Source organism: Dendropsophus ebraccatus, chromosome 3 (assembly GCF_027789765.1).
Source record: "Dendropsophus ebraccatus isolate aDenEbr1 chromosome 3, aDenEbr1.pat, whole genome shotgun sequence".
NCBI classification, from domain to species: Eukaryota; Metazoa; Chordata; class Amphibia; order Anura; family Hylidae; genus Dendropsophus; species Dendropsophus ebraccatus.
This window is the reverse complement of record NC_091456.1, coordinates 113,579,161-113,598,273: the sequence shown is the minus strand read 5'-3', so window position 1 is coordinate 113,598,273 and position 19,113 is coordinate 113,579,161. Positions and strand designations below refer to the sequence as shown.

General features: G+C 44.8%; 1 protein-coding gene across 8 annotated transcripts in view; it reads left to right on the top strand.

Moving 5' to 3' along the window:
- The window catches only part of LOC138785982 (phospholipid-transporting ATPase IK-like), a 344,961-nt gene that overhangs the window by 94,583 nt on the left and 231,265 nt on the right, over nt 1–19,113 (top strand). For 7 of the 8 annotated variants that reach the window (XM_069962531.1, XM_069962533.1, XM_069962532.1 and 4 more), the window contains 2 exons: nt 16,893–16,963; nt 18,641–18,723. In XM_069962531.1, coding sequence (XP_069818632.1) covers nt 16,893–16,963; nt 18,641–18,723 — 154 coding nt within the window. The remainder of the gene's footprint in view (nt 1–16,892; nt 16,964–18,640; nt 18,724–19,113) is intronic. The other variant, XM_069962537.1, reaches the window with a different exon arrangement.

The window sequence follows — 19,113 nt, the reverse complement described above, 5'->3', positions numbered from 1 at the left end:
TGGCTTGCAGTTGTTCAGCCAATGGGAGCTGAGCAAGCTGAGTCACCTGACAGGGCAGGGGAGGGGGGGCTGAGAGGAGAAGGAGCTGATAGAAGAGCTTGGTGACGGTGACGACAGTAATTAGGTCTGTGTGAGTTCCTGGTGGGGGGTGGAGGGGGGAAGATACAGGGAAGGGAGGCAGAGAGGTGATTGAAGCATATTACAGAGTTATATAACTTTGTAATGTGCTTCAAATACTGGGAAAAAGTTTTTCATGGCACTTGTCCTTTAAGGCTAGAACACATAGCAATGCCACTCCTTTACCTGAGCAGCATACACCTCACCAGCACTGCATAGTTTAGCCCTGCAGAGACTATAAACCAACTGAGCACCCCACAAAAGGAAGCAGTAGCCCTGAGGTCTGCCAGCCTCCACAGACCCCTCTTTTGCATATTTAAGGACCGGGCCTGAAATGGCCTTAAGGACCGGAGCAAATTTTATGAATTTGACCAGTGTCACTTTATTCATTAATAACTTCGGGATGCTTTTACCTATCCGGCTGATTCTGAGATTGTTTTCTCGTGACATATTGTACTTCACATTTCTTGTAAATTGGAGTCGATACTTATAACGAATCTTTATGAAAAAACCCAAAATAGCGTGAAAAATTGTGAAAAAATGCATTTTTCCAACTTTAAAACTTTTCTGCTTATACAGAAAATGGTTATACCACATAAATTATATATTAAATAGCATTAGCAACATGTCTACTTTATGTTGGCGGCATTTATTAAACTATCTTTCATTTTTTTTAGACAATAGGAAGCTTAAAACATTAGCAGCAAATTTCCAAATTTTCAGTAAAATTTCAAAATCAGATATTTTTAGGGAACTGTTCAGGTTTAAAGTGTATTTGAGGGGACTGTGTGTTAGAAAGCCTCACGAAGCACCCCATTTCAGAAACTGCACCCCCTAAACTCTGCAAAAGCACATCCAGAAAGTTTTTTAACCCTTTAGGGGAGTCACAGAAATAAAAGCTAAGTGTGTAAGAAATTTGAAAGTTTTAATTTTCTGTGCAGAGATTTTATTGTAATCCAATATTTTTCATAATTATAAACCTATTACCAGAGAAATGCACCCCAATATTCATTGCCCCATTTCTGCAGTTTATAGAAATACCCCATATGTGGCCCTATTGCGCTATTTGACGCAACCACAAGCCTCAGATATAAGGGAGCGCCTAGTGAATTTCAATGGCTCCGTTATTTTTGGTCATTTTTGACTGCACCACTTCAGGTTGGCAGAGGCTCTGGGGTGCCAAAACCTAAAAAACACCCCTAAAGAGACACCATTTAGAAAACTACACCCCTCAAGGAATCTAACAAGGGGTGCGGTGAGCATCTGGACCCCACAGGTGCTTCACAGATTTTCCAAACAATATGGCTTGAAAAAAGACTAAAGTATTTTTTACACTAAAATGTTGTTCTAGCCTTCAATTTTTCATTTTCACAAAGGGATAAAAGGAAAAAAAAAAACACAAAACATGTAGCGCAGTTTCTCCCGAGTACGGAAATACCCCACATGTGGACATAAAGTGCCAAGCGGGCGCAGGACGAGCCTCCAAAGGGAAGGAGCGCCAATTGGCTTTTGGAAGCTGGATTTCACTGGAATGGATTTCAAGGGCCATGTCGCATTTACAGAGCCCTCGTGCTGCCAAGACACTGGAAACCCCCCACAAGTGACCCCATTCTGGAAACTACACCCCTCAAGGAATCTAACAAGGGGTGCAGTGAGCATATGGACCCCACTGGTGACGGGCACAAATGTGGAAAAATGTGACATGAAAGTGAAAATTTTCATTTTTTCACTTTCATGGCACAAATGTGCCCGTCATCCAGGGGTCCATATCCTCACTGCACCCCTTGTTAGATTCCTTGAGGGGTGTAGTTTCCAGAATGGGGTCACTTGTGGGGGGTTTACAGTGTTTTGGCAGCACAAGGGCTCTGTAAATGCGACATGGCGTTCATCATCCATTCTAGCCAAATCCAACCTCTAAAATCCAAATGGCGCTCCTTCCCTTCAGAGGCTTGCCCTGCACCCACATGGCGCTTTATGTCCACATGTGGGGTATTTACGGACTCGGGGGAAATTGCTCTACACATTTTGTGTTTTTTTTTCTCTTTTAACCCCTTGTGAAAATGATAAATTCAAGGCTAGACCAACATTATAGTGTAAAAAATTTAATATTTCATTTTCACGCCACATTGTTCCACATTTGTGCCCGTCACCAGTGGGGTCCATATGCTGACTACACCCCTTGTTACATTCCTTGAGGGGTGTAGTTTCCATAATAGGGTCACTTGTGGGGGGTTTAACTGTCTTGGCAACACAGGGGCCTTTTGAATGCAACATGGCCCCTCGAAATCCATTCCATCCAAATCCAGCCTTCAAAAACCAAATGGCGCACCTTCCCTTTGGAGGCTTACACTGCACCCGCATGGCGCTTTATGTCCACATGTGGGGTATTTCCGTACTCAGGGGAAATTGCTCTACACATTGTGTTTTTTTTATCTTTTAACCCCTTGTGAAAATGAAAAAATCAAGACAAGATCAATGATTTAGAGTAAAAATAAAAAAAAAATTACACTAAATGTTGGTCTAGCCTTGATTTTTTTCCATTTCCACAAGGGGTTAAAAAAGAAAATGAACACAAAACGTGTAGGGTAGTTTCCCCTGAGTACGAAAATACCCCACATGTGGACATAATTTGCCATATGGGCACAGGGCAAGTCACCAAAAGGACAGAGCGCCATTTAGAGGCTGGAATGGGGGATGGAGGCCATGTCGCAATTACAAAGCTCCTGTGCTGCCAGAACAGTAGAAACCCCCGACAAGTGACCCCATTCTGGAAACTACACCCCATAAGGAATCTATCAAGGGGTGCAGTGAGCATATGGACCCCACTAGTGATGGGCACATGTGTAGGACATGTGCCGTGAAAATAAAAAATACCATTTTTTTCATTTTCACGTCCCAAATGTGGCCGTCACCAGGGGGCCATATACCCGCTGCCCCACTTGTTAGATTCCTTATGGGGTGTAGTTTCCAGAATGGGGTCACTTGTGGGGGGTTTCTACTGTCCTGGCCGCACAGAGGCTTTGTAATTGCATCATGGCATCCTCTAATGGGAATGGCGGCCATACCTACTTAGCTGGGGAAAAGGGACAATTCTAATTTATTTTGGGGGTATTAGGCCAATTATTAGTTTATAAGGTTGGAAAATGACAGGTGTCCATCAAACTCAACCTGTGTTGATCCAGAGGAAGGCAAAAACCCCTCGTGAGGCAGACGACAGTAGCCTCATCACAGGGGAAAAATTCCTTCCCGACTCCATATTGGCGATCAGAATAATCCCTGGATCAACGTGACCCCTGACATAGGAATAAGGGACAGAATTTAGATAATGTAGAACCCCAATGACGTGTGGTGCACCTTGGAGCGATCCAGTATGCAGAGGCCGGGGGGATCAGGACAGGTGTCACACTGGAAAATGGTGTCCTTCCTGATCCCCCTGTTACCCCACACTCTGCACTTCTTCTGGGGTCTCCCTTTCTCCAGTGTGGGGGACGTCACCTGGAAAATGTTGTCCTGGTGCGATCCGGGGTCCTTCATATCCAGAAGCACTGGGTCCGCTCCATGGCTGCTAAATATTAGGGTTCTATTACTGCTTCTGATATGTTCGGATCGTGCCGCAAGCTACAGTAGCTCGGGCAGCGAGGGACCGGAAGAGGGGGTGCTGGTATAAAAGTTATCCCCGTACAGGTGGTGGTAACCTTTATCCAGCAGTGGGAAGATCAGTTCCCGGACGATCTTCCCACTTGTTCCGAGGATGGGGGGGGAGTGGGCATCTGGGGGCTGGATTCGAGTGTCCCTTCCTTCATACACTCTAAGGGTACGTGCACACTGCGGAATCGCGAAGGATAACCCTTTGTGCATTCCGCAGTTGGCACCCGCCGGCGGACTGATGCAGGCGCACGTCTCCGTCCGTGTCGTAGACTCCATTCTATGCACGGGCGGATTCCGCTCTGCGTCCAACGTGTTGATGGAATGACGGATGATGGAATCCGCCCATGCATAGGATAGAGTCTATGACACGGGCGGAGACGCGCCCCTGCATCAGTCCGCCGGCGGGTGCCAGCTGCGGAATGCACAAAGGGTTATCCTTCGCCATTCCGCAGTGTGCACGTACCCTAAATCTGTAAGTGTACCCTGAGGTACTCTCACAGAGTTTGTAGAATTTCACGCCATACCGTCATCTCTTATTGGGACGGTACTGGCGGAAAAGACGTGTCTGGGGGGCAGCGTACGCTACGCTACTCCCAGACACGTCACTGGATGATGAGGAGGATGAGGATGAATGGAGGAAAGAAGGATCCCCCCATTCATCCTCACTGGCTGTTTCGGTGTCGGAGGCAATAATAACGTATGCGTTCGACACCGAAAACACCCTGGGGGCCACTTTTATATAGGGATTGGTATATGGGGTATGTAGTGGTGTAGTGTAAAACTTTATTCAATGTAGTGTGGTGTAATGTAGTGTTTTTTTACGTGTTTTTTACAGTAAGTATACAAAAAAAACCTACGCCAAAAATGGTGTTGCTGATAAATGCCGCACTTATGTTCGGCACTTATCAGCAGACCGTGGCAGTAGGATATAAAAAAAAACCACCCTACGCCAAAAAGGAGGAGTTGCTGATTAGCAGCGCACTTTCGTGCGATGCTGATCAACACTCAGCGGCGATAGGGTGCGGAAAATAGAAAGAAAAAAAATTGGGAAAAAAAAAATTTTTTTTTACTACATTCTGAACATCCCTGTAGTGGCTGATACGTGTATTACACTTATCAGCTGCTAGGGGGCAGCAGAGCGCAAGATCCGAAAATAGACGACGCTGGAGCCGGAAAAATACGAAAAAAGACGACGCTGGAGCCGGAAAGAGACGATCGGGACTCACGGAAGAAGCCGAAGTCCCGACAAGAGGAAGAGGATGCCGGGAACCCGGAAGACGCCGATCAGGACCCCGGGACAGGTGAGTAATGTACAAATACCTGCTCCGGACCCCTCAGCTACCTAGCTGAGGGGTCCGGAGCAGGTATTTATTACTTGTGGAGACTTTGATCGCCGTTCACGGCGATCGGGACGGTGGTACCGTGACCACCATTACTTTTTACAGTAATGGCGGTCGGTGCCGTCCTCGGACAGCACCGACCGCCATTTTTTTCCGGGTCATCGGGCCACCGATGGCCCGGAAAGGTTCCGATCGCCGCTATGGGCTTATCAGCCAATAGCGGCGATCGTCGGCATGGGGGGGGTTAACAACCCTCCATGCCGACAGGGAGAGATGGCCTGCTATGTATTATAGCAGGCTATCTCCCCCGATCGGGACCCGGCCGGCCGCGGCGCCCGTTTAAAGGGCTGACGTACCGGTACGTCATGGGTCCTTAAGTGACAGTGATCCATGACGTGCCGGTATGTCATGGGTCCTTAAGAGGTTAAATTTATAGGGGGCAATGTATTAGTGGAGACTCTTCAGTGAGTACTCCATTTGATTTTTTTTTCGCTGGTCTCCCTGAGCTCAGCGATTGCTGTGTTTTGTCTATTTTTCCTTGCCCCTGTTAGCCAGAATCCTACTCCACACTGACGAGGGGCAACAACCCGGAAATGGACGTCTGTGGATGGATGCCTGCCTTGGTAAACCCTTGTCATGACGCAATACTCGCCACAGAGTTAGACTTTGATGCAAAAAGGGGCCACCCTGGTATTTCCCTATTTATGTTCCAATACTCGCAACTGAGTAGGACTTAAGGGACTACGTATCAGGGTGGTTTGGTGATCTCCCCACTGGGAGTCACCCCCCTGGCAATAGGCTTTCCTCTCCTGGAGGGATATCTGGCTATTCCTGTGTTTTGAGACTCGTAACTGAGGCTCCACAGACAGCTCTTTTGCATATTTAAATTTATAGGGGGCAATGTATCAATGGTGACTCTTCAGTGAGTACTCCATTCGATTTTTTTTTTTTTTTTTTGCTGGTCTCCCTGAGCTCAGCGATTGCTGTGTTTTGTTAGCCTCAAGAAGCACAACAGCATCGTCTTCCCAACTCAGGGAAATGCCCCATCAGCGGCACACTAAAACTACTACAAAACTCACCAACTGTCCAGGCACCCTGCAACAGGAGGTAATGGTCCCAACTTCAGTCGCCACCTTCGTCTGTACAGCTGTGTTGCTCCCTCACCAGGGCTGAACAGGGCTGCAGAGCTAAACAGCGACCCATGAAACCCACAACCAGTTTTTGTCCTTCCCTTTAAACCGGGACACAGACCAAGGACTGCACACTGATTACCACTGCCTGACCAAGTAGATGTGGAGGTGATCACAATAAACATCCACTGCAGCAGCCAGTAGTCCTTAGATCATCGGCAAGACCAATATCTAGAGTGGCCAAATAATTTAGAACACAGTGCCACTTGTATAGTCCCTTTTGTGTTGCACCCACATACAAATTGTAATTAGAACATGTGCCCTGGAATCATTATTTAATTTTCTGAAGCACAAGATGTATCCTGAAAGCATTTTCTAAAATCGACCACTAGATGGCACCACAGCACTACTAATAATTCTCTGTTCTCTCATTGTGTTTTTTGTAGAGATGAGTGAACCTTGAGCATGCTCGAGTCCATCCGAATCCGATCGTTCGGCATTTGATTAGCGGTGGCTGCTGAATTTGGAGAAAGCTCTAAGGTTGTTTGGAAAACTTGGATACAGACAATGACTATATCCATGTTTTCCACCGCTAATCAAATGCCGAACGATCAGGTTTGATTACTACATAACCTACAGAGCCAAGTATACAGTACTTTGAAATCACTTTCCAAAAATCACCGCTAGGTGGCACCAAAGCACTAATAATAATCTTCTGTGGTCTCGATGATTCTTATACTACACAGGTCAAAAGAGCAAAGAATACTTTGAAAACGTTTCTCAACAATTGCCACTGGGTGACACCAAAGCACTAGTAATATTTTCTCTATGCTCTTTTGGTTTCTTTTACCATTAAAGCCTACAGAACAAAAACATAGAAAAGGGGGTGAAGTTAAAGGGGTTATCCAGTTCTTCAAAAACATGGCCACTTGCTTTCAGAGAAAACACGACTCTTGCCTCCAGTGCAATTAAACTCCATTCACTTTAATGGAACTGAGCAGCAAAAACTTGCCCAAGCTGGAGACAAGAGTGGGGCTGTCTCTGAAAGAAAGGGGCCATGTTTTTGTAGCACTGGATAACCCCTTTAAATGGCAGCAGGTGCTCTGGAGAGAAGTTGTTTGAATATTAAAAGAATATTTGACTGTACCAGAAGGCAGTTTGTTCCCTAAAGGGGGAAGAGCAGTCCAGTAATAGGTCTGCAGGCAACAGTGAAGTATTGTGGACGTTCCTTGGAAGTCTGGGGCAGCATGTCAGCTAATTGAGTTGGAGCCCTGCAGATGGATTATCCATTATGCAGTACCATTAGTGAGGCATTTGACTGGCTCCAAATTTATTCAGCAGCTGGACAAGGACCCAAACATGTTATTAACCCCTATCCTCCTCATCTAATTTTCTTTTTTGCACCTTCATTGTTTTCCTCCAAGTGTTTAAAAGGCCATAGCTCTTTTATTTTTTTGGCCGACAGACTTACATGAGCCCTTATTTTTTGCGACACCAACTGTACTTTGCAAATCCCCCAGCTTCCAGTTTTTACCTTCAAGTGGTCGAATAGATGTTTTTCAATAATCGAATACTTGTTCCCATAGACTTTAATGGGATCGAATATTCGGGAGATATTCGTACGAATATCGAATATTCGAATATTTCACTATTCGCTCATCACTACTGTTGGACAACCTCTCTATATGCAGCAACAACATTATCCTGAAACGTGAACTATATACACAATACAGAAACTATTGAAACAGCTTGCAAGGGCCCTGCAAACGCTGCCAATATAGAACTATGGAATTTGATTGGTTGCTAGGGGCAACTGTTTCACTTTAAACCATGTTTGATAAATCTCCCCCTGTGTGTATTACAGGATATAACAGTAAATTTTTTATGTATTTAACCGTTTTTACACATTTTCTATTTAACAATTTTGTTATTGTATTATTTTTATTTTGTTGTGTTTTTTTTAATATTCTATGGATGAAAATGTCATATCCTGTATTATTTCAGAAATTATGATCATATATTATTATTAGTGATGATCGATTACTAAAATGCTTGGGTGCTCATTGCTCGAGACGAAAATTTCCCGATACTTGGGTGCTCGTTTCGAGTAACAAACCCCATTGAAGTCAATGGGAAACTCGAGCATTTTTGCAGGGGACCCAAGCTCGGCCCAGGGAAGGTTGTTTGAAAACTAGAGATGAGCGAATAGTATCCAATCGAATAGCTATTCGATCGAATACTGCACTATTCGAAAGATTTGAGTTCGATCAAATATGTGATCGAATATTCTAATCTAAATTAATTTTACTAAAACAGCTAAACAAATTTTTAGCTGTTTTAGTAAAGTTTATGCTCTCGGGGGAAAGCAGGGAAGCAGCATTTTACAGGGCACGGTATTAACGGCAATTAGCAATTGCCAGCAATAATCTTCACTAGGCTTATCCACCCAGCTCGGGTCAGTCACCTCGTCCTCATCCACCAGCTCTTCCTCCAATTTCTCACTCTGCTCCCCACTTTGAGTTACATCCATGACAACAACGTCACTGTCTGACTCATTGTCATCATCAGATACCACTTCAAACCCCACTTGCAAGTCCTCACTCTCATCACCCACTGAGTGCGTGAGCTGCATAGTTTGAGCATCGGGACAGATCAACTTCTGGGAAGGGCTCAGAAAAGAGTTCCTGGGAGCATGTTGAATCTGAATCCCTCCTTTCCCTGGAGGGGTCTGGCTGTGGGAAAGGAGGCTGAGCTGCTGGAGCAAGGGTTCCACTCCCTTGGCTAGCATGGGTGGACTGCGTGGAAGACTGGGTGGTGGATAAGTTACTGGACACATTATCCGCTCTCCAAGTAATAACCTGTTCACACTGCTGCGGTTTCAATAGCGGTGTACCCTGAGACCCCATAAAATGCGAAAAAAATGCTAGGGAGTGAATGTCTGCTGTATGCCGCTGCTCCCTCCTCAATGGGTGCTGTGTCACCCTGCCCAGAACCACGGCCTCTGCCCACTGCAGAGCCCCATGCCCTCGTCCTAGACCTTACACCTGGGGTTCACGATTTTATGGCCACTGCACAGTCAAGACTGAGATAGCTGCACTACAGATCACAGCAAGCTAAGAAAATATATTGCTCAGACTACTTTTGAAGGTAGTCGTATGGAGTCTGTGTGTTATATGGTGTATGCCACCTGTTACACTTGACAATCAGCAGTGAGTTTGGATATAGCTGCACTAAGAAATAAAGCAACTCTGCTGACTGGCTGCAGATGAGAAAAGATACTGGTTTCTTTCTGCCAGCAGTCGATCACCACATTGTGCAGCTAAAATCGTAGTTGCTGCACTGCAAGTCAAAGCCAGCAGTCTGGAGCCTTAAAAGGCCTGTTGGGTTCTTTCTATAGTATCCCTGCCTACAGGACTGCTAATTCCCTTCCTAACATTCTCCCTGACAGACAGCAGCTCTCTCCCTAATCTCTTTCAGCCTGCGTCTGACGTCAGCACTGCCGGCCCAGTTACTTATATGCCAGGGTCACCTGATCTGGCCAGCCAATCACTGCTATCGACATGAAGGGTTCCCACGTGATGGTACGAGCTCCCAAAGACTCTCCTGCATGATGATTGGCTGAGAAAAAGTCGCCAAACATGCAGGAAGAGGAAGATGCCATTGTCTCGAGTAATGCGAGATGCTCGTCCGAGTACGAGTACCTTATGGGTTAAGTTGAGGTCCAGTATTGACAAGTGTATGAAAGAGAGCTTCACAGAGCCTGCTGACCTTGTGCCTCTAGCCTCTTGCCTGCCAGAAGCCTTGTGCGGAACTTCTGTATTTTCTTTTGACTACTTGATCATAGCCATGTCTGGCTAGAGCACAACTTGGAGCTGCAGTGAGGCCAGGACTAAACTCATTATGCTGTGGGACTGTCTTCTCAACTTCTGCTACCTCTGAAGGAGTCTACAAGTAACTGAGGTACCAAAACTGAATCAGTAGTTTAGCTAAGTGCAATGGCCAAGTCTCTACTGCAACTTGCTAGCGTGTCCTTTGAGACTCTCCCACACAACTGGTTCCTCCACTAGATGCACCTGTACTCCCTATTATCATGTCAATCTATTCCCACATAGTAGTATCAGTATATGACCTTTACTGTGTATTCAGGAATTGTCTTTAACAGCCCCAGCTGAGTCATTGAGCCTGAATAGGCCCCAATTCCAATAACCAGCAGCATCCTAACTGAACCTTGCAGCACAACTAAAGTCCATTTCACCTACTGCTACCTCACCTTCAGTATATTGTCTACATATATTCAACTCAGCTTCAGTATTGTCTCAAGTATACACTAAACAGCTGTCTTTTCTCAAGTGCATTCAAGAATTACAAAGCACTATTATATTTCTAAAGATTGTTGAGTCTTATCAGGACTATATATAAAGCTCTGCAAAAGTGTGTGTGCACTTTCTGTATACATTGCCTCCCTGCTGGAGTGTTTATCCCCTTAAACAAACGGTTGTTGAATTCTAAACTGGAAGATTCGGTACCTGACCTTCAAAATGTAAAAGCTAATCCTGGTTTATTTCATATAAGCCTCAGTTATCCATTTGTGCCCACACAAGCAACTGTGCAAGGCTCATTTCTCTACACTGCACTACAGCAACTTCAACTCTCAACTGCACACAGTGCTGCCGAGCCAGCACTCAGGTGTGCCCAGCTGGTCCCACTCCTGGCTTACCATAACAAGTGCCCATGGGGTGCCTCCAAAATCTACCCCCTGTGTCAATTCTCAAGGGTATTCAGTGGACTAGTGCATTTATTTAAAGGGCTACAGTGAAGAATAGACTGCTACTGGGACCCCCACATTCTACCTCACTTTCCTTAATAGTGCTCTCCAACTGCTCTACTGTGATTCTATTATTCTGAAAGAATTTTTTGCCAAGTTTCCAAGGTAAAAAGAAATGTGTTACATTTCAACTTTGTGTCTGGCTCATCAACTGTACACTCAACATCATGAGTATCACACAATCCATCAGTGGACACTACACAGGGTGTGCCTGAGGTAATCGGTGCCATCCACTCCAGCTGTACAGACCCTCTTCTCTGTGCCAGCCTACAAGGTATAGGAAAAACTAGTGGATGCCCTTGTGCCAATGTAAATATACCTATTTTTCTGGAACTACTGCACTCCGCCATCACATTGACTTTGTCTTCTGCAATGCTCCCTGTGGGCTGCTGCAAGTGTCTAACACAGGAGTCAGTCTGTATTTCTCTTCATGCTGCTACAAAAGATACATTATTATTGTCAGGAATGTGCAGTAGCCTGGTGTGACCTGAGCCTGTTTTTGCTTTTGTGTGACACACCCGCTTGCTACTCAGCATCCGGCAATGCAAGAGTTACTCAGAGCTCTGCTAGATTTGATTGCTGCAGCTGAGCAAGTCCTTTGATTGACTTTTTCCTCTGCCTGACCGGAACCGGGAGGATCAGAGCACCAGTCCAATGGGGATCTGGACCGGGCTCTTGATCACTAATAAAAGGAAGCTGAGCCAGTCTCTCAGCATTGGCTATTAAGGTTCATACCCTGATCCCAGCTCCCTAATTCCTCTGCTCGATTTACCTGTTATCTGACCTGCCGCCTGACCTTTGACTATCCGATTGTTTACTGATTTTGCACTGCATTGCCTGTTTGGTTTGTACTTTGGTTTGTCGACTCTCCCTTTGTGTTTGTTCGTCTCTGTCTCATTCTGTGTTACTCCTATACCAGAGCAGGGACCGCCTTCGTGGTTGTCCGGGGCTGCCTAGGGTCATTTGAGGCAAGTAGGTAGGGACAGTGGGTGGGCTTAGCTGTAGGGCTCACTGTCGTGTCATGTCCCTACCTCCCCGGTCCTGACAGAATAGCCAGCCAGCTGGTTTTGCCTCACGGTCACCATGAATGCTATGACCAACATAGTTGACCAAATGCAGCGGCTCAACACTATGGTGCAGGAGCTGGCTGAGAGAGTCCAAGAGGAGGAGACGACCCTCAACAGCTTACTATGACCTCCTTGGTACCTCCTGAGCCTCCCGTCCAGCTCCCAGAAAATTTCAATGCTTCCTCGTTTCTCTGGAAATGAGGCTCAGAAGGTAAGCATAATTTTGTTCCTCCTCCAAGGGCCACCTCAGGATTGGGCCTTCTCCCTGTCACCTGACTCCCCCGTCTTGCAAAAAGTTGATCGGTTCTTCCCTGCTTTGGGCCTGCTGTATGATGACCCGGATAGTGAAGCCAATGTGGAGCGAAAACCACCAGGTTACGGCAGGGTAAACGTCCAGTAGAGGACTACTGTTCAGAGTTCCGGCAGTGGAGCAGCCTTTCCACTTGGAACGACTCCACCCTTCGGTTCCATTTCCGGGCCTGGCTGACTAAAAGACTTGTTAGTGGCCTACCACGAGTGGATTGACAGTTAAGGGGCAGACAGAGGGAAAGGGGTACTCTAGACCTGACCAGAACCCCCTTGTCTCCAACCTACTTCCCTAAACCTTCCCCTCCTGTTTCACCCCCTCATAAGGAACCAATACAAGTGGATGCCACAGAAACCAATGGGCACACCGTCTACAAAACAACCTCTGCCTGTACTGTGGAAAAGCGGGACATAGAGTACAGTCCTTCCAGGCCGGAACCTCCGCCAGAAAGCTCCAGGTGCCTGAGCGACTATGGAGGGGTCACTCAGGCGCACAGGTAACCTGCATTTACAAGAAACTTTCTCTGGTGTTGGGGAATAGATGTATTTCTGGGTACACCCAGGTAGATTCTGGGTATTCCACCAATTTTATTAATCCTGTATTTTGGTCTGGTTTAGAGGCATGTCAGCTGAGGCTCAGGTGTCCAGTGAATGTCATTGGTGCAGACTCTGCCCCCTTTACTCAGGGGGATGTGCGGTCCATTAACTACGCCTCAAAGTTAAGGTGGGGTCTGTTCATGTGGAGACTCTCAATTTTCTCCACATTAACAATCTGTCTTCTGATGTTATACTGGGGTTGCCCTGGCTAGATGCACATAACCTCGTGTTCAATTGGTCCAGCAAGGAACTGGTTCAGTGGGGGTCTAAGTGCGGTCCTCATTGTGTTGCCGTGACACTAGCGGAATGTTCCCCTGAGGAGGGGGAGATTCCAGAATTTTTGTCCAATTATACTGATGTGTTCGATGAGAGTTCCCAATCGACCCTATGATTGTTCAATTGATTTCTTACCCGGGACCAAATATCCTAAGGGACGCATATTTAACTTATCCTGCCCAGAGAGGGAGGCCATGCAGGAGTACATAAAGGAGAGTCTACTCAAAGGTCACATTCGCCTCTCCTTCTCTCCTTTGGGGATGGAATTATTTTTTGTAGGGTAAAAAGACAGTGGGCTTCGACCTTGTATTTACTATGGTGAATTGAATAAAATCACTGTGAAAAACCAACATCCTCTACCCCTTATTTCTGATTTATTTAATCAAATTGTGGGAGCTAAGTGGTTTTCTAAAATTGATTTGCGGAGAGCATACAATTTAATAAGGATTAACAAGGGTGATGAATGGAATAGTGACTTCAATAACCCTGAAGGGCATTTCGAATACCTGGTTATGCCCTTTGGGTTATGCAATGCCCCGGCAGTCTTACAACACTTTGTAAATGATGTACTGTATTCCGCGAGTACCTTGGTCGCTTCTTGGTTGTATATCTTGATGATATTTTAATTTTTTCCCACTACTTGTCTTCTCACATTTTGTATGTCGGCACTGTCATGGAGCTTCTGAGAGCTAATAAGTTGTGTGCCAAGCTGTCTATATGCTAATTTGGAATTCAGAAGGTCTCATTCTTTGGGTATAAGATAACCTCGAACTTGTTTAGTATGGACCCTTTAAAGGTCCAAGCCATTGAGAACTGGGAGTGGCCCAATAATCTTAAGGTTTTGCAGAGGTTCTTGGGTTTTGCCAATTATTACCGGAAATTTATCAAGGGTTTCTCGCTCTTAGCCAAACCTCTTACCTATTTAGCTAAAAAGGGGACGGATCTGGTAAATTGGACCCCTAACGCTAACTTGGCATTTGACCGGCTCAAGCGGTGTTTCTCAGAGGCTCCAGTGCTGATACAGACAGACTTTAAGCGTCCTTTCATAGTGGAAGTGGACGAATCTGAGGTGGGGGTAGGAGCTGTGCTATCCCAAGGGTCCGACCCGTTGCATTTTTCTCAAGGAAGTTCTCCAAGGCAGAGTGCAATTACAACATAGGTAATAGAGAGTTGTTGAATATAAAAATGGCCTTTGATGAATGGAGACACTTCCTTAAAGTAGCAAAACATAAGGTTGTGGTATTTACTGATCACAAGAATCTCATGTATGTGGACCAGGCCAAACGTCTCACACCACGCCAGGCCAGATGAGCCTTGTTTTTTACTAGGTTCAATTTTGAGATAACCTACCAGCCTGGTTCCAAGAATGTCAAGGCTAATGCTCTGTCAGTTTTGACAGTGAGACCATGCCCAGGGTCCAACCTGATACCATCCTGTCCCCTGGTGTGGTAGTGGCCATTTTGCAGCCTGACCTGGTGACTCAGATTGCTGAGTCTCAGTCTCTGGCACCCCGGAACACTCTGGAGGCACTTCTATTTGTACCCCCAATCTTCGCCTCCGAGTCTTAGAGCAGATTCACAGCTCCGTGTTAGCTGAACACCCAGGGGTGGCAGGAACCAAATACATGCTCTTGCACCACTACTGATGGCCTTCCTGGGCCCGAGATGTTAAGTCCTTCACGGATGCATGTGAGACCTGTGCTAGGTCCAAGGTTCCTCGTAGGCCACCTGAAGGGTTATTACACCCTCTACCTGTGCCTATGAGATTGTGGACACATATCTTGATGGATTTCATCAATGACTTGCCCCTGTACAAGGGTAAAACTGTTATTTGAGTAGTTGTTGATATATTTTCCAAGATGTGCCATCTAATCCCTTTGTGCAAATTACCAAATCCTCGTATTTTGGCTACACTGTTTATTAATCACATTCTGCGCATGCATGGTATTCCTGAAAATGTTGTGTCCGATCAGGGTGTTCAGTTTGTGGCTAAGTTTCGGAGAGAATACTGTGGGTATCTCCTTGTCTTTCTCGTCTGCCTTCCACCTGCAGACAAATGGGCAGACGGAGAGGATCAACCAGTCTCTAGAACAGTTTCTGAGATGTTTCGGGACTGATGCACAGGACAAATGGGGGGACTTTACATCTCGCCTTAAATAATCATGAGCAGCGCTCACTTAAGATGTCACTGTTCTTTTGCAATTATGGTTTTAACCCTAGATATTCCTCTACTTATGCCACTGAGTCAGATAACCCCTCAGCCGAAGTTGTATTCTCAAAACTGTGCACAAACTGTCATCAGAGCTTGGTCAAAGCCCAAGAACAATTCCAAAAGCATGCTAATAAAAGACGCATACCTGGCCATCACTACTTGTTAGGTGAAAAGGTTTGGCTCTCTACAAAGAACCTAAGGTTAAGAGCACAGTCTGGCAAACTGGCACCCAAATATATTGGTCAATATACTATTGTTGAGATAATTAACTTGGTTATTTTTAGATTGAAATTGCCTGCTTCATTTCATATCCATAATGTATTCCACAAAGCACTCCTGAAAAAATACATTCCACCGGTATCTCCATCAACGCCTTCTGCTCCACTAGTCATCCAGGGTGAGTTGGAATATGAGGTGGAGAAAATACTTAATTCTCGTTGGGTTCAGGGTTCCATACAGTATCTGGTCCACTGGAAGGGCTTTGGCCCAGAGGAATGTATATGGGTTTCTGGAAAGGATATGAATGCACCATGTCCTGCACAAAATCCTTCTAAACCTAGTGCATTCAATAAGGGTCCTGAGGCCCTCATAAGAGGGGGTACTGTCAGGAATGTGCAGTAGCTCTCAGTTGCTACTCAGCATCCGGCAATGCAGGAGTTACTTAGAGCTCTGCTAGACTTGATTGCTGCAGCTGAGCAAGTCCTTTGATTGACTTTTTCCTCTGCCTGCCTGGAACCTGGAGGATCAGAGCACTGGTGCAACGGTCCAATGGGGATCCAGACCGGGCTCTTGATCCTTATAAAAGGAAACTGAGCAAGTCTCTCAGCGCTGGCTGTTAAAGTTCATACCCTGATCCCAGCTCCCCCTGTCTATTCCTGCGATCCCTGTACCTAATTCCTCTGCTCGATTTACCTGTTATCTGACCTGCCGCCTGACCTTTGACTATCCGATTGTTTGCTGATTTTGTACTGCATTGCCTGTTTGATTTGGACTTTGGTTTGTCGACTCTCCCTTTGTTAGTCTGTCTCATTCTGTGTTACACCTATACCTTCGTGGTTGTCTGAGGCTGCCTAGGGTCGTTTGAGGCAAGTAGGTAGGGACAGTGGGTGGGCTCAGCTGTAGGGCTGATCGTAGGGCTGATCTTGTCCCTAGCCCCCTTGTCCTGACAATTATATTCACATGGAAATGGTGTGGTCCGGTATTTTTACATAGTCCAAAGAGGGTTAAAGCTTTTTATGTGCAGTATACAATTTTTATAAAAAAAATTCTGCAATTTTTCATTTACTAAAAGTTTCTTTATTATGTTTATAAAGCACATTTGGATGGGCGTGTTTGCAAATTTAATATATATATATATAAATACTTTATTTTACAGGCTGATTTATTATTGCTGTACAGTACAGAACCTAACAGTGTATGCTATGTGGAAACAACAGGCATTGATGGGTATAGTATGAATGCTCCTCTATAATATCTAATCTGTAATAGAGAAAATTTTCACTCTGCACAGAAACTTACTAATAGGAATTTTGAACTGTCATAAGATTTTAAATGATAAGAAACTACATTTCACAAATTATATACCATAAAGGACACTGGAACATATGATTTTCTAGGACTTAGTTATATGGCTTCTGTTGATTTTTGATCAATAGAAGCCATAAACCTGTATGGCCTGTAAATCCATACCTGCTGGTGCAGGTTTTCGAGACTGCAGCACAACAGGCTTATATTCACTGGATCTGAATAAATCTGGCATGGGGGATGGAGACAGGAATTTAGTTTAAGGGGTACTCCTGCGTGGGGGCTATTTTGGGATCTGGCCGGAGAGGAGGTGGCTAAGAGAAAAGATGTCCACTCACCTCCCCGGTTCCCGGCCGCTTCCTGGTGTCTGACACGGACTTTAAACGTGACGTCTTAAGTCCGCTCAGCCAGTCAGTGACAGAGGCAGGATCCGTTTCAAGTCCGCTCAGATCCCGCCTCTGTCACTGACTAGCTGAGCGGACTAGCATACAGATATTACAACGGCTGCAAACTCTTGTTGTTGGATGTATTGGTATTTGCATTGCAAACTTGGCTGAATGACTAGTTGTTTCTATATTCCACCTTTATTTTTTCTTCATATGCTAATGAGTATATTCTACTTCCTGACAACAACAAAAAACCCACCCTTTCACTTCATAGACATGACTGATGACATGTCAAAAGTTATTTCAAATTTGAAAATTTCTAATTTTCCAATATTTCAAAGCCCTAAGTAGCAGAGTAAAATTGGAATTCCGCGACTGAGCTCTCCCTGTCTGCCGTCTGTTTTAAAGGGACAGCTTGCTCAACTCCGCTTCTGCGGCTCTCCGCTCAAAGAATTGACATGTTAATTCTTTGAGCAGAGAGCGGCATTAGCAGAGGCATGTGAGCCACATTAGTCACATTAAACAGATGGCAGGTGGGATTCCACCACGTAGTCACGCCGATTTTAAGCTCCTTTAGGCTTAAATCAGGGTTTCTCATATCCTGCTTTTATTGTAAAATTGATAGTTAGCTTTGTCAATGTATTATTTACAAACTATTTGGTCTTAGACGTGGTCAGGGACCTAATATCTGCACTTGCTCACATGACGTCATCATGGGATTTGCACGCAGAATGACTCCAGTTAAACCAATCATTTATAAATATTTAGTTATTTTTGAGATGACAATTTCAGTTTTACTGAATGTTCACGCCTAGAGAGAGTAGCAACAATTCTGATTTATCTATATTTGTACACAATTTTAGTAATCATGAATGTACCCAGGTCTTTAGCAATGCTTATTCAGCCAGTAAATGTGCCCCAAATGTGCTCAATAAATGACATGTACAACTGTGTGTTATTGGGACATGTCAAACATTTTGGGGAAAACAACAAGTGGGGCTTCAACCAATCAGACCAGGTTTTGCTGAGTAAACTTGAGTTGTATGGTTAAGTCACTGAAAGAAAACAGTGGGAAAACATTAAGTCAAAAAATGTATTTAATGATGGATACACTCCAGAATCCCAGATGCTCCTTAAATTATGGTATCCTAATTAACATGTATTTAATATATGTGTTAAATAACTTTTCTTAATCCATACTTCTTACTGACAGAGAGACTAACCTGAAATATCGTCATTCCCTTATGGTCACACACTGTGCTCTGCAGACCGTGGAAGCTTTATCAGAGTTTGATGGTTAGTAATAGTTATTATTTCAATTCGCTACGAATATTATTAATGCTTATTAATTTTAAAGTTATAATTTCTTTAATATTGTAACAAGTCCTAGACTTTTCTGAGGATGAGCTGCCACTAGAGATTAGCATGCTCAGGTTCATGCAAACCTGAACGTGTGACATTTGATTACCAGTGGCTGAAGAAATTGGATGCAGCCCTAAGGCTGCCTGAAAAACATGGATACAGACATAGACTATATTCATGTTTTCCAGGACTCCCTAGGGCTGCATCCAACTTCTTTAAGCTGTAAAGTGAAAACTTAGACTAGACAATCTTTAAATGTGGCAGATTTCTCAGGCTGTTCGATAAATCTGCCACACTTAAAGACTGTCTAGTTTTTTGGTGCAA